Here is a 15,136-nt window from a genome sequence, read left to right as displayed (position 1 = left end):
AATATACCTGTATGCATTTCGAAGGTCTGTATTTTTAATATACATGTATGCATGCATACTATACATACAGTATGTATATTTAACATACAGTATGCATGAATACATGATATATAAACATTGAAATACACTGAATACAAACATTGAAATAGAACAGAATATAAACATTGAATACATTTAATTTAAAATACAGTGAAATACACTGAATACAAATAGAAATACAGTGAAAATTAGAATTGATTTTGTTGAGTTATATTAGGAGCGTATAACTGAAAAATCGTTCTAATTAATTGGGTTGATAATGATTAATGATGTATGTTAGAATTGATTTTGTTGAGTTATATTAGGAGTGTATCACGCTAATTGATCATATTTCCGTTATTAGACAGCTGGACCGTTAATGTATTCATGAATACATGGTGCGAAGACATGTGAATACAATCGCGTACAACTGTAACCCCCTTATTTTTAGTCGAATGCACTACCGTAACAACTGAATAGTAGCTATAGGAAGTTAATAGTCACTAAACACTAGTGGTTTCTGAAAATTTCTCTGTCTATAAGGGGTCGTTCGTTTAGTTCACGTTGTAATTATACAAATGAATAATAATGCAACGATGTTATTCTTAGACTTAACCGTATTGCTAAAGCAAATCTTTTTATTTCGCATTTTATCCTACATAAAATAAACACATTCTCACATAACTTATGCGGGTATAACAATGGGGAGTAGTTTAAAAGGGCCAACAAAACGTTATGTTAATTTATGCAGTATTTATTTTTTTACGCGACTAATCAAACATTTTATAATTTATGCAGAATTTTAGATTGGAATTACTTTTGACAGTACCTAGTGATTTTATCTTTGAACCAAAGTCCATATATAATTTATACTGAGACGGTTGCAGAACGGGAAAGGAGCAAGAAAGTAGGATTCGTTTGATACGAGGAATAAGGAATAATTAACCCCGAAATTAAATTTAAAAAAAGTATCCCATGTTTGGTTGGAAAAAAATTACAGTATAATTAATTCTAGGATTAATTATCCCGGTATTGTAGTGTTTTTTTATCTCATGGAAAGGTGGAATAACTAATCCCGAAATAATTAATCCTTGAATAACTTCTTTCCAACCAAACGACCCATGAGATAATTAATCCTTGGATAACTTCTTTCCAACCAAACGACCCCTAAGCGTATACCAAACGAGGTATCAATACCCACAATATAACCTTCCTTAACCAAAAGCGATCTGTACCGCTGGAATTCTACTATTATTGCACAAACAAACAAAACCTATGGTTGCGAAAGAAAAGAAAAAGAGACAAAATTAAGATCCAACTCGCTCTATGTTTATCTTTCACATATAGCTCGACAACGGTACTTGTAAAAAACTTTGTCAAGGTCTTGAAAGTAAACATAATTGCTATCTATGAAGAAAAAGGAAAACAAACTCTCTACAATAAATGGGTCTGGTTTGGTCCTTCTGCAGCACGAGTCGAGCGCATTGGTGAAATTTATTCCTGTAACAGCATGACTAAGAAGTAGTTATTATTCTAAACTGATACGTCGCATCTTGCAGACAAGATTAGCAGTAGGAAGATCAAGCTGATTCCCTGAATCTGTTTTTATAAGATCCTTGAGCTGATTTCTAGGTGTTGAAAAACATGTCTGGAATGTGGCAAGAACTGTAGGAATTGGCATTGATAGAGCTGAGAGTACATTGCTTAGATACTCTATATCAACAGAAAGCTGCTGTGCTCCACGATCTGTTATGTACTGGATCCCTCGAAGCTGTTCCATGTAAAGTGCAGTGGCACCTTCAGCAACCTTTTCAATAAAGGCAAAGGAAAATCAATCACCTTATAGTTGTGAGAGAATACATTTGGAGACATGGAAATAACTAGTTGGTCAGTGTCTCAACAATGACGATTTCCTAGAAAGAGCAAACAACGCACTCCCCACAAGTAGTTCGTAGTCAAACTCAGCTTCTAGATGTGTCCTAGTGATAACTTTTACTAAAGTTTATGTTAGTTCAGGCTTTGGCATTCTAGAGAATTTTTATTTGAACATTATAGATGGAGTAATGGTGTTGTTGACCCATGTGAAATAAAGCTCTCAGTTGATAGCACAGATACCTGTAGGTATTTGCTCAACAGTTCATCATAAAATATTTAAGTAAAAAATAATACCTTAAACATCCATTCAGTTGCAAAGTACTGGGCCTCATCAGCATTGGGATCACTGTTGGAAATATTCTCTACAAGTGGCTCTAGCTGTTGGGGTAAAGTAAGGAGATATTCACCAACACCAGTCACATAAGACTGGGGGTATGCGCTGAAGGTTGGAAGGGGCCTAGCACTATGTTCTTCAACAGATGACCATATGGGCAGGCGTGACAGACCAATGAACTGCTGCCGTACTTTTGATATGAGAACATCATAAACAAGCTCACTGACTGCGTCTGTGAAAGCCGTAACTCGTTGTGATGCTACTGGAAGTGCATGGAATCTGGGATCTTTAGACTGCAGAACGCACAAGAGAGAAGTTATCAATGTAAAATCAAATTGCATAGCAGAAGATTGGCAAGGATGCATTAAAGGAATAGAAGGATAGAATTGCTAAGCGAATCAGAAGAAAGATGAGCTCCCAGATATGTGTAACTATTGTGGGAGCCACTGACCTGCTCCAACAAATTAAGAAGCTTCCGACCCTTCTCAGGAATATCCAGTAGCTTCACAGCTGCCACATCCAAGGCCACCCTTCGAGCCACAGATAATTGCCCACTTCCATCATCATTGACTACATCTGGTTGGTTCTTACCAATACTTGGCCCAAAAACTGAGAGAGCGAGACTTGTATTCAACCTAGCAAGAGTAGCCTTGAGGGAAGCTTCAAAGACTGAAGATCTACTGGTTAAACAATCAGCAACCGTGAGGATCTGCAGTGCACCTTGAACAAATGACCACTCTTCCTCACTTGATGTGAAATCAACTTTACGTGCATTTGGAGCTGCTTCCCTTCTTTCTGCTCCTGTGTCTTTCTTTGTACTAGTAGCATCCATATCCAGTCCACAAACAGCTCTCAATGATTTTAGGTTCTCCTGCAAAGTGGAAATGTATTGTAGCATAACATCATCCAGCGCAAGAATTAGCTCCTCCACCTCGGAACCACCAGTAAAGTTGATGCATCTTTCAACTGCTGCTTCAAGAAGCAAAATAACGTGTGGAATTGACTCTTCCATCCTTCGTACAGTTTCACTAAGCTCAACTCCCTGGACTCCCACTAGAGTAACAGCAGCTCCTCTGAGATCAAGTCCTGCAATCTCACCAGAGAGAACTGCACGCTCCATTTGTCCATATCTAGATCACAATTTTAAAAGCATTTAGTGTACGAATACTTGACACTGCAAAAGCAGATGACCTTGCGATTACAATCCAGATCCTCCAATGACACCAGGCAAAGTACTTGAACAAAATGCTCAACAGTTTCAGAGAACCACCAAATTTTGAGATTTCTACATGTAAATACTCAACATCTATGGTAGTACCAGGATGATGACAATACCTAAGCAGGAAACCTCATGTTAATTGACCTATGAGTTAATACTTATTTATAACAACCAGTTCCAGCTATGCATAAAATTAACTAGCAGAAAGGTCTAGGATGTAAGAGAGCAAACAGTGTGATGTAAGATCTCCATATCACAAGAATTTAAGTAATCATTATTCCTAAAAACACCTGCAGAAAAGAAGTGAAAGAAGAAGAACCTCATCAAAAGCATTAGATTTTTTCAACTCAATCACCTAGTCAAGAACAAACTTTTCCAACTCAATAATCCAAGACTTGAAAGGACCAATGCTCAATAACTTACATGGCAATGGTACTCAACTCAACCCCACCATATAAATGCATTTCAATCAAACAAAAGACCTTCACATAAGACTAAGTGCACTGCTCTTAAAAGGGGAGAACCAGGAAGAATAGAAAAAATGTGGTATCTGGATAAGGGATGCCATATGCAGCAAAAAAGTATGTGAATTTGTGAAGTCAAATGTGATAAACAAGAATATTTGCTTTTTGTATGCTTACCGCCTTTTGAAAGATTCATAAGGAAGGTAGACTGCCTTCAGAGCATCTGACAGAACTTGTGGATCAGCGTCTGAAAACAGGTGTTGAATGTTCCTAGCAAAGCTCCCTGTTGTATTATGAAGTTCAATTAGGGCCTCCAAATGTTTAGACTGAATCTTGGCACCTTTTGGCAAATCTCCATTTGAGATATCGATTATACCTGAAATTTAATGCAAAATCTGAGGCATGATGGGTGGAAAATATCCAAGAACTTTGAGTATCCAAAAAGAATAGAGATAGCGGCGTCCAAAAAGAATATAATAGGTAAATTAGAGCTGATTCTTTCCATGCACAAAATGATAATAGCGGCATCCAAATAGCTGATTTTCACTTTGAAACTTCAATTTTCAATCTTCCATATATATATATATAACTACTTTAAGCCACTTATATGCTTGGAAACTAGTTGGACACCGATTCTTCAGAATGTTTGATGAAACAGAGAAGGCAGCATCATAACTGAAAGATCAGAAAACACGACAAACATTTTCACTTGGATGAAACTACGTGAAACTATGCAAGAGAGCAAGAAGTCTATGTTTAAAACATGATTCCTAAAAACTCCTAAAGAATAATAAAACCTCACCTTTAGCCAAGGCTTTTGTCTCAGGCACGGCATCCCCAGTGGCAAGGTTAATCTGTGATGCAAAGCTCATACCAATAGCTGACATTGTTTCAATTAGTAGGTTTGGTACAAGATTTCTGAATTCTTCTGGAAAGGCAAGCATACACCTGCAACAAAAAGATCTATTGTTCACTAAGGTACATCAAATAGCGATGTCCTAAGCTTTGCCTCCTCTTTAATCTTCTTTATCTTCTTGAGTTTTTTTTTGGGGGGGGGTGGGGGTGTGGAAGGCCATGGGTGAGTTATAAAGCAAGAGATTGGTGAATATTGAATCAAAGGCATCTTCATCATAAATCAGACTAGCAAATTTAGTAGCTGTGGCATATTAAACTTAAACTAGTATGTCACCAATTAACCACTCAATGCCCTTCCCTTCCCCCCCAAAAAAACCCTCACTGATTAACCATGTAATGCCGAACCCTTCCCCGGAAAAACCAAGATGCTTTCGTGCTTTAGAAGTGATCAAATAAGAACTGCAGAAAAGAGGTCGCAATGCCATTCAACATTACATTCGCCAAATCATAATGCTTGAAGAAAGTGATGAGATGATTCTAATATTTCTCTTTGAGTAAGGAGAAACTTTTGAATCCTCTCATCACTTACTCCAAACAATATGATTTGGTAAATGTAATTTCGATTCTAAAGTTTCTCTATGAATACTATATCTGCAATGCCATTAACAGCTCGGATCGGGTATAAAAGAATGCCAGTCAATTTGGTCTCTCCTATGATTCTTCCCTTAGAAAAGGCTTTTCTACAGTAACCAAGTGCTCACTCTTTTCCCTGCTTTAGGGGTGGCATGTGGGTCGGGCCCGGTCCTAAGTGGGCTTCGCGGGCCCGGTCCTAAGTGGGCCGGTCCTAAGCGGTCCCGGGCTTCGCGGGCTTCTCGTTGGAACCGGTCCGGGACCACGAACTAGCGGTCCCGTGTTAAGTGGGCCGGTCCCGGGCCTAAGTGGGCCCAACAGAAACTTTCTATTTTTTAAATTATTTTTATACAAGTTAGAGAAAAAAATGGTAATAAAAATATCTAAGGCAATTCCTAGTAAATTATATTATAGAATTGTCACCTAAATTTTTTAATTCAAATTTAAAGACAAAAATATTGTAAAGAGATATTCAAAGCAATGCGTTATAATATATATATACTATACTATACTATATATACATCTTAAGATATATAAGCTATATTCGATTTATATACTATATATACATCTTAAGATATATATATATATATATATATATATATATATATATATATATATACTATCGAATATGGCTTAAGATATCTCTCTCTCTCTCTATATATATATATATATATATATATACTATACTATATATACATCTTACTATATTAAGATGTATATATAGTATAGTATATATATATATATATATATATATATATATATAAGCTATATTCAATATATATATTTAAAATTCGCATACCATCACCCACAATTAAATGGTAAATATGACAAATACATCTAACATGAAAAATGTTACTAAATGCAGGACTTAGTGTAGTGGTAAGCAAGGCTACAGCATTTGTGTTACTAGTAGCATTATCCATTGAAACTGACATTATTTTATGACTAATGCAAAAATATCTACAAATATTTGTAATCGTGCTAGAAATAAAATGCCCTGTGTGACGTGAATTAATTATTCTATAAGCAATAATGCGCTTTTGCATTAACCAATCCTCATCAATCCAATGACTGGTAACACGTAAGGTAATCACAGTCATTACCACTTCTACCAATATCAGTTGTAATAGCAACACGACAATTTATATGAGTAAATAAATAGCGCAAATATTGTTCATATTCATGTTTATATTTATAAATATCACTCTTTACGGTTGTGCGAGGAAAACCTTTATAAGTAGGATTATAAACTTTTCTAATATAATGCACAAAGTGAGGGTTAGAAGGAAAACTATAGGATAAGCACATAACAGTAACCATTTCTGTCAATTCTTCCCGATCTTTTTTTGGATCATAATATAAAATACCACCGGTAACAGTGTTAATTCCCGGTTGAAATTGATTTGACCCGGTACTAAGGTCAGCCTGACTAGGTGCACTTGTCCCCTCGGCCAAAGCTTTCATACGAAAATATCTAGCTTTATCTTGAGGGTGTAGCAATATGTGTCTAGTCAAACTTCCAGTCCCCCCCCCCCCGGACTTCCAACATATTTAAAAACTAACTCTTTGCCACAAGTTTTACACTTAATACCCTATTTTTTTCTCTTAGTTGAGTAAAAATGGCCAAACAAGAGATGTTTCTGCCCGTTTAAAAGGTTGTCTAGAAAAAGTAGGGGAAGTAACAGGAGGGTCAGACGGGGATCATTTGGATTATTATTAGTTGGGTTAACTTCAGGAGCAGGACTAGTGGGTGTATCGTCATCCGGTTGCGTTTCATCAAAATCTATTTCTTCATCATCATTTTCATCAATAGTTGGATTACCATAAAGAGCATTCATATATTCATGGTTTAATTATTCACCGGGGGCAATATTATGGCAAAATTGACTCTCGGTAAATTGTAATAAACTATTATCGCTATCAAGAATAGCAGGTGTAGGACGGGTAACAGGTTTCGGCCGGGGAGCCGAGGAAGTGGAGAAGGAACCGATTGGCCACTAGATTCACCAATCTTGGATTTTCCCTTATTTTTACTAAATATTTTTTTTAGGGAATAAACCATCTTAATGAATCAAGCAAAGTAAATAGAACAAACAAAACTATAATATTAAAACTTAAGAGTTGGAACGAGTTTACCGAATTGACGAACAACTTGTTGAAAAATAATTATCGTTGAAGACTTGAAGACTTCAATTCACCAACTTCACAATTTTGCACAAATTGTAACAATTAAGTAAGCAATTATAGAAGAATATTAGAGAGAAATTGATGATTTTGTGAGAAAAATGAAAGAATGAGGGGGTATTTATAGTTGAAAATAGGGAAAAAGTGTAATTATAAAAAGTTTGGGGTTAAAACAAAATTTGGGGGGTTAAATGGCTATTTGCAAAATAGCCAACGGCTAGTTTTTAAATGGCCAAACGGTCAATTTTTTTTTTTTTAAAAATTATCCGTTGGGCCCGTTTAGGACCACTTGAACCGGCCCACTTCTGAGCCGGTCCCGGTCTCGCGGGCCTCCCCTATAAGACCGGCCCACTGCCCGACCCATCACCCCACGGTCCCGGTCTTATCCAGTTAGGACCGTTTAGGCCCACTGCCCATGTGGGCTTGCAGTCCTGGGCCTGTCTCGGTCCTAACCGGCCCACATGCCACCCCTACCCTGCTTTGACCCTGTTTTATGTCTTATTTTTCTCTTTCTGCTTATCAGTTCGAAATAGTATCAACTTAAATATGCAGCCTGTCACCCACAGGTCGCATGTAACCTTTGACCTCAGTTTTCATTTCTTATTACTAGTAGTGAGGAGGGAATAGGTATACGAGAGACAAAACAGAGCACCTAAGAAAGAGGATAGAAAAAAGAAATCCAAAAAAAAAAATAAGCAATGTAAATGAAGCAACGAAATGAATCAGAAAGAACGAGCAATTTTTTCCATTTCATGTTTTTTTTTTCTACATCACCAACTCATTGAGCAGCCCGCTATAGCCCAAAAATGCAGGTGCCAGATAACCTATCTACCAATGTTAGAGTAGATGGGGTCACACTGAGTCTTATAGCAGCACTTCAACCGTGGTAATCTCCAAGTTATCATTCTTATGCCTTAACCACTCAGTGTTTAAAAAAGCGCTCGCTTCATCGCTTTAAGCGAGAAGCAGGGAAAGCGAAGCGAAGCGAAGAGAAGAAGCGTCCGCTTCTCTTTATTAAAATACCCAACCCTATTTTATTAAAAATAAGTTTTTTGGATTAGACGCTGACCTTCAACAACAGCGACTAGTATTCTTCAACTTCCAACAGCAACGACTTCTTCTTCATCTACTTCTGATTTCTGAAAGAATCTCAAATCATCAACTAGGGTTGTTCTTCTTCTTCTTCAACTTCAAGTTCAAGACTTCAAGAGGTATGTTCGGAACTTCTGATTTTCATTCTTCTTCTTCTTCTTTTTCTTTCTAAACGTCCAAAAAGCAGCAAAATGCTGGCAAATTTTTTCCAGAATTTTACTGCCCAATTTTTCCAGTTATTAACAGAGAATTCCTATGATTTTTTATATCCTTTGTAGTTTATTCTTAGTTCTTATTGCCTTTCTTATGAGTTATGTGTTATGTAGTTGTTCTTTTAATGGCGCCAAAAGAAGATAGGAAAGATCCGGCTTGGGCTTACTCTGAAAGAGTTTGCGAGACCAACAAGATGGCAATTAGATGTCTTTTTTGTGACAAGATTTCAAATGGAGGAATCTATCGTCAAAAAGCGCATCTAATCGGCGGTGATCCAAATGTCGCATCTTGTCCTAAAGTTCCGTCGCATGTGAAGGAAGATTTGAAAGCATTCCTTCATAAAAAGAGAGAGTAAAAGACTCAACTGATTCATGAACAAGAACTGTATAGTCTTGATGACGATGATGAAACAGAAGAAGTGACGATGCTTCGTCGCTTCCACCAAAATCACAAAAACGGGAAAGGATGCAACCAATGTCTTCTAGTTGTGGATCTACTGGCAAGACCAAAGGTCCTATGGATTGTTACTTCTCGCAAAAATCTGGAGATAAGGAAGGAAAAAGTGGTAATCCTCAAATTGATGCCAAAACGATTTTGAGGGATCGTGCAATTACAATGTTTGCGCGGTGGATGTATGATGCAGGTCTTCCTTTTAATTGTGTTAATTATACCGACACTTTTTCTGCTTTTATTGAGGCCGTAGGCCAATATGGTCCAGGAATGAAGCCTCCAACATATCATGAAGTTAGAGGGCCATATCTAAAAAAAGAGGTGGCAGAGGTGAACAAAATCGTGGAGGAGCACAAAGTAGAATGGAACAAGTTTGGTTGTTCCATTATGATGGATAAGTGGACGGCGAGAAATGGAAAAATGATCATCAATATCTTGGTGAATTCTCCTAAGGGAAGCCTGTTTCTTGAGTCCGTTGATGCAAGCGACTCTTCGACTGATTCAACCAAAATGTACTCCTTGTTCAAGAGTACAATAGACTCTATTGGAGCAGAAAATGTTGTTCAAGTTGTCACGGACAACGCCAGTGAAAATGTTAAAGCTGGCGATTTGATGTCTGCTGGGTACTCGCATATTTATTGGACTCCGTGTGCAGCACATTCCATTAATTTGATCTTCGGTGACATTTTCAAGGAAAGACCCTTTAGTTCAATCTTTAATCAGGCAATTAGAGTGCATTCCTATATTGTTCAAAGGCCTTTGTTATTAAATATGATGAAGAGATTCACTAAACAAAGAAGCTTGGTGAAACCCGCAAAGACAAGATTTGCTACTGCTTTCTTGACTTTGCATAGGATGTATGAGCAAAAAAGCAATTTGAAGAAGTTGTTTGTTTCAGATGAGTACACTAACAGTGCCTATGGAAGGGAAGCTCGAGGGAGAGAATCTGCAGATATTATACTTTCTCCTTCATTCTGGAACAATGTGGTTCATGCATTGAAGATTGGTGGTCCTTTAGTTAAAGTGCTTCGTTTGGTGGATGGGGAGCAAAGGCCACCAATGGGCTACCTGTACGAAGCAATGGATAGGGCAAAGGAGGCTATTCAAGTCTCGTTTAGTGATCAAAGAAAATACAAAAGAGTCTTTGAGATCATAGATAAAAGGTAGGATAGTAAGCTTCATAGCCCTTTACATGCAGCTGGACTTGTTTTGAACCCGGAACTGTTTTATGACAATGAAGAAAGGATTCTAGGAGATGAACCTCTGTGGAATGGATACTATGAATGTATTGAGAAGTTGATACCTGAAGAATCCGTGTAAGATAAAATAACAGAGCAATTTAGTATTTATAGGAATGCTGAGCAACTTTTTGGAAAAAACATGGCGATTAGACAAAGAAAGACGAAGTCACCAGGTGAGCGAGTGCTTATATGTTGTTTTATAGTTAATAAGTTATTTCTTTATCAATATTATGTTTTGAAAATTTGTTCTACTTCTACAGTTGAATGGTGGAAGCAATATGGCCATTCCACTCCGGATTTACAAAAGTTTTCCATCAAGGTTCTAAGTCTAACATGTAGCTCATCCGGGTGTGAAAGGAATTGGAGCGTGTTTGAACATGTAAGAACTAAGAAGAAAGATTTAGTATATTGAGATAATTAAATTATATCTCAATTGTCCTAAACTTACTAATTACTTATTATTTGCAGGTTCATACCAAAAAAAGGAACAAACTAACCTTGAAGCGTCTCAATGATCTAGTATTCATTAAGTACAATAGAACATTGAGGCGTCGTTACAACGCTCGCAATGTAATTGATCCAATTAGTTTGGACAACATCGATGATGCTAATGAATGGCTAACTGGAGTCCCGGAAGATCATGCAGATAAAGAAGTATTTGAGGAAACTTCTGATTTCACTTGGGGTGATGTTGCGGAGGCGCGTGGAATTGGGGAGAGGATTTATGGTTTGAGGGGGAGTACCTCAACTTCAAGTTCACAGAAGAAGGGAAAAGAGGCAGCTACTTTGTCCCTAGTTGATGGAGAAGAAGAAGTTGAAGAAGATGACGAGCAATATAATAATGATAGTGGAATACAAGAATTTGACAATCTTGTAGAAGAATAGGATGCTCATTTTGTGCTTTAATTGATGCTACTATTTAGTTTTTACATTGAAGTATTGAACATTTGCTTACAATTACATGTGTTGTCTATGCAATATTTTTTTTTATTTTTTTTTTTTATAAATTTCGCTTCACTTCAAAAAAGTGAGCGCTTCGCTTCTCGCTTTAAGCGAAATGGGGTTTGTCGCTTTTTCTCGCTTCACGCTCTTCACAACACTGCAACCACTCAACCATTCATTTTAGGGACTTTTTTCCATTTCAGTCTTCTGATAGATAGATCTTTTTCATTCCTTACCTGTACTTATATAAGAATCGACATCTAGATGTCACTCTAACATATAAGCAGTTCAATCAATAATGAAACTTTTTTTCTATTAATAATTATATAACTTCTAGTAAGACAACATTAAAATTTTCTGAAAGCAAGTGAGCATATGACTTCCAATTACAGTCCAGCAGAAAAACGAAGTAGATTTTTTTTTCTTTTTTGATAACCGAAAATCCCCAGGTAAGTTAGTTGGCCCAACAATAGTTGGCCCACAGTTCAAAACTCGGGACATTATGGCCTCCCCCTCTACCCTACTCTCATTCAAATTCCGAGCTCCTAGTGAATGGTAGGGTTCTAGCTCATCACATGCGCCCATTCTCACATCTCACAGTGCGTCAAGCAAAGCCCTAGGGGCAAAACCAAGTAGAATTCTGAATAAAAGTTGATGAAAAGCAATCCGTACCACTTCCACTCCTGTTCAAGATAAAGCAACAATTCATCGTAGAAACTAGGCAGCCAACTTGAGAATGATATCGTGGATGAATGAAAATCCTGAGCATTTGATAACCTTTCTGTTTCACTTTTCTCATTTGCAACTTTATTAGCCTGCTGCCTCAAGTTAAAATCTTCCCAATGCCGCTTTATTGGCTTGATGTGGAAGTTGGTGTAGTGGATCTCTAAGGACTTGAATCTCCCAATTCTCAGTAGAATAGCACGCATTTCTTGGGCAACATCAACCTATAAAATAACGAGGGTCTTTTATTGTCTCCTATGTTTAATGCATTCACTTGAAAACATAAAAAAAGTAACTTTTAGAAAGGGTTACAAAGGAGAAAGACAACTAAAGTCACCTTTCGATTGCTTAGAGCATCTGTTAGTCGAGGTTGGACCATTGAGTCTAGTCTATCTTCTAAAACTTCAAGCTGCCTCCTAATATTAGCAAATTCCGCAACCTGAAAATAGCACGGAACTTTAATAAAGCAACTGTGACACACATTGTTATGTAACTAAAAACAAGCAAGTTAAAACACCACCTCTCCAACGGCAGCCAAGCAGTGCCTCATATTAGCCAGAGTTTCTGCAGCTCGTGGAAGATCACCACTGGCAAATACATCCTCCACTGTTGAGCTTAGTTGAGTTAAACCAGCAGCATCCTTCCAACAAGAAAATACAAGTTTTTTAAATACAGGGGAAAAAAAGTTAGCAGGAAACTGGAACAATTGTTAGTGTAGCCTTAGATACAGGGGATGTTTTTTATCTAGAGTTGAAATTTAAGTTAAAAATCACTTTAAGAAAAGCATTACCTGCAAAGTCTCATATGCAGCTTCCATTCTGCGCTTGACAGCATCAACTTTGGCAAGTGTAGCTACAGATTCAGCAGATGATCCCTCAGCCTGAGAAGGAATTCAAAGTTGTGAGAAAGGGGAATTACTCATTGCTATAAAAACCCACAATTATTGAACTATATTCTCATAATACCAAGCTTATAACTGAAGACAACAACAACAACAACAACAACAAAAAAAAAAAAAAAAAAAAAAATAGTGTAATCCCACATGTGCGGTATGGGGAGAATAATGTGTACGTATACCTTATCCCCTGCCTTGTGAAGGTAGATAGGTTGTTTTCTATAAACCCTTGGTACAAGGAACAGTGATAATAAAGCAACAAACAATAGAAACAACAATGAAATAGGGTAACGGAATGTAATAATAAAGAACCAGGACCAAGAAAATACAAGAATAGTACTAGTACTACTGGTAAGCCTATAATTGAAGACTTGTAAGTAAATTCTCAGAATTACAAATTCTACACACTCAAAAAAAAAAGGAACCCTAAAATTTTACATTTTAACTATAGCAACAATGAAATGCGGAACCGACCTTTTTAAGCTTGAGGAGGATGGCGGAGAGAGCGGAGCGAAGGGTGAGAGAATCATCACGGAGGCGGCTGACATCGCGAGTGGTGCGGGGAACACGGAGGAGTGCGGCGGCGCTTTGCTCCTCAAGGGAAGCGGCGATCTCTTCGGAAACCATCTGAAGCTTCATTTCCAAATCCATTAGGTGTTTGACCACTGGATCCTGTGGGTTCCGTGACTGACACGCGCCGTTTATCCATTTTTTCGGGTCGAATTTCTCGTCGGAGAAGGAACTCAGATCCCCAAACATCCTTTCCAATTTGTATCTTCTCCACTTCTCTGTTTGTTACAACTTACAACAGAGAGATCATGCAATTGTAGCACTAGTATTTTGCTTTTTTACCCCTTTATTTTCTTAAAACAAACAAAAGTACCCTTTGTTTTATAACTGGTTTTAATTAAAAGACCTTCAAGTCTTAATTATTGGCTATGTGACCTCTATTAAGTTGGCATTTGGACATAAGAATTGTGAAATTTCGAAAAAAAATAAAATTTGTTTTCAAGTTAGAAAATAATATTTGTAAATTAGAGTTGTGTTTAGACATGAAATATAATTTGTAGCTATTTTTGAATTTTTGTGATTGCTTTGAAGTGAAAATTTTTTGAAAAATAACTTTTTGAATTTTTTAAAATTTTGAAAAAAAATCGAAATTTAACTTTAAGTGAAATTTGAAATTTTCATGACCAAACACTAATTTCGGAAAAAAAAAAAAGTGAAAAAAAGTTTCAAACGAGTCCTAATTAACGTTAATAGGTGATTGAGGTTAATGACAAAGTAAAGTGGAATTTCAGATATTACACATTGGTCATAGTATATAAATGTAATTATTATTTTCATAAATAGAAAAATATTTCCCAAAATCCAATTCCCGCCATCCTCCGCCCCCTTCTTATTCTTGTTCCGCTGCCAAAATCCGCTATTTTACCTCTTTTTTGTTCATAGTTCGATTTGGATCAGTTTTCCCTAAAAAGAAATCGAACAAAGTAAATCAATTCTTCAAATATTAGAACCAAACCAAACAAATTAAATCGATTTTTTATCGATTCGTTTTTTATCAGTTTTTATTATTTTTCGGTTATTTATCAGGTTTTTTCTTAAATATGAGACATACACTACCAACCACATATTCTGCCTACTACATTTTCAACGTAACATTACCAAACCAATTGCTCTTTGAGAAATCTATCATTTACCAAGATGTATTGATGATAATTGAATCAAATAGTGATGAATAATTTAATTACTCAATTAAAAATTAATTATTTTAACAAAAAATAAATCCTTTGTACTTAGGAAAAGAAAACTACAAGCAAAGAATTAGATTATTATAATAGTAAAGAACTAGACTAAAAATACAAACGACTAATTGTACCATAAAATTTTAGAAACTTTTTATATATATATATGTGTGTGTGTGTGTGTGTGTGTGTGTGTGTAAATAATATTTAAATAGTTACTTCTATAGTCGGTTTGGTTCTGATTTTTTCGGTT

At 36.5% G+C, this 15,136-nt stretch overlaps 1 protein-coding gene across 1 annotated transcript; it reads right to left on the bottom strand.

The window, feature by feature from the left end:
• Nucleotides 1–1,325: 1,325 nt before the first annotated feature.
• Nucleotides 1,326–13,958, bottom strand: LOC107830423 (conserved oligomeric Golgi complex subunit 7). The gene is made up of 10 exons (XM_075231312.1): nt 13,610–13,958; nt 13,031–13,120; nt 12,761–12,880; nt 12,578–12,679; nt 12,190–12,464; nt 4,713–4,858; nt 4,088–4,286; nt 2,679–3,357; nt 2,188–2,520; nt 1,326–1,825 (listed from the first exon to the last, which is right to left on the bottom strand). Exons 1-10 carry the CDS (start codon nt 13,892–13,894, stop codon nt 1,547–1,549), a joined length of 2,508 nt encoding a protein of 835 aa, XP_075087413.1. The 5' UTR covers nt 13,895–13,958; the 3' UTR covers nt 1,326–1,546.
• Between the last annotated feature and the right edge of the window lie 1,178 nt (nt 13,959–15,136).

The sequence above is a fragment of the Nicotiana tabacum genome, chromosome 15 (assembly GCF_000715075.1).
Source record: "Nicotiana tabacum cultivar K326 chromosome 15, ASM71507v2, whole genome shotgun sequence".
Taxonomy (NCBI): Eukaryota; Viridiplantae; Streptophyta; class Magnoliopsida; order Solanales; family Solanaceae; genus Nicotiana; species Nicotiana tabacum.
Note: the sequence above shows the minus strand (reverse complement) of the source record. Positions and strands in the feature narration are given on the sequence as shown.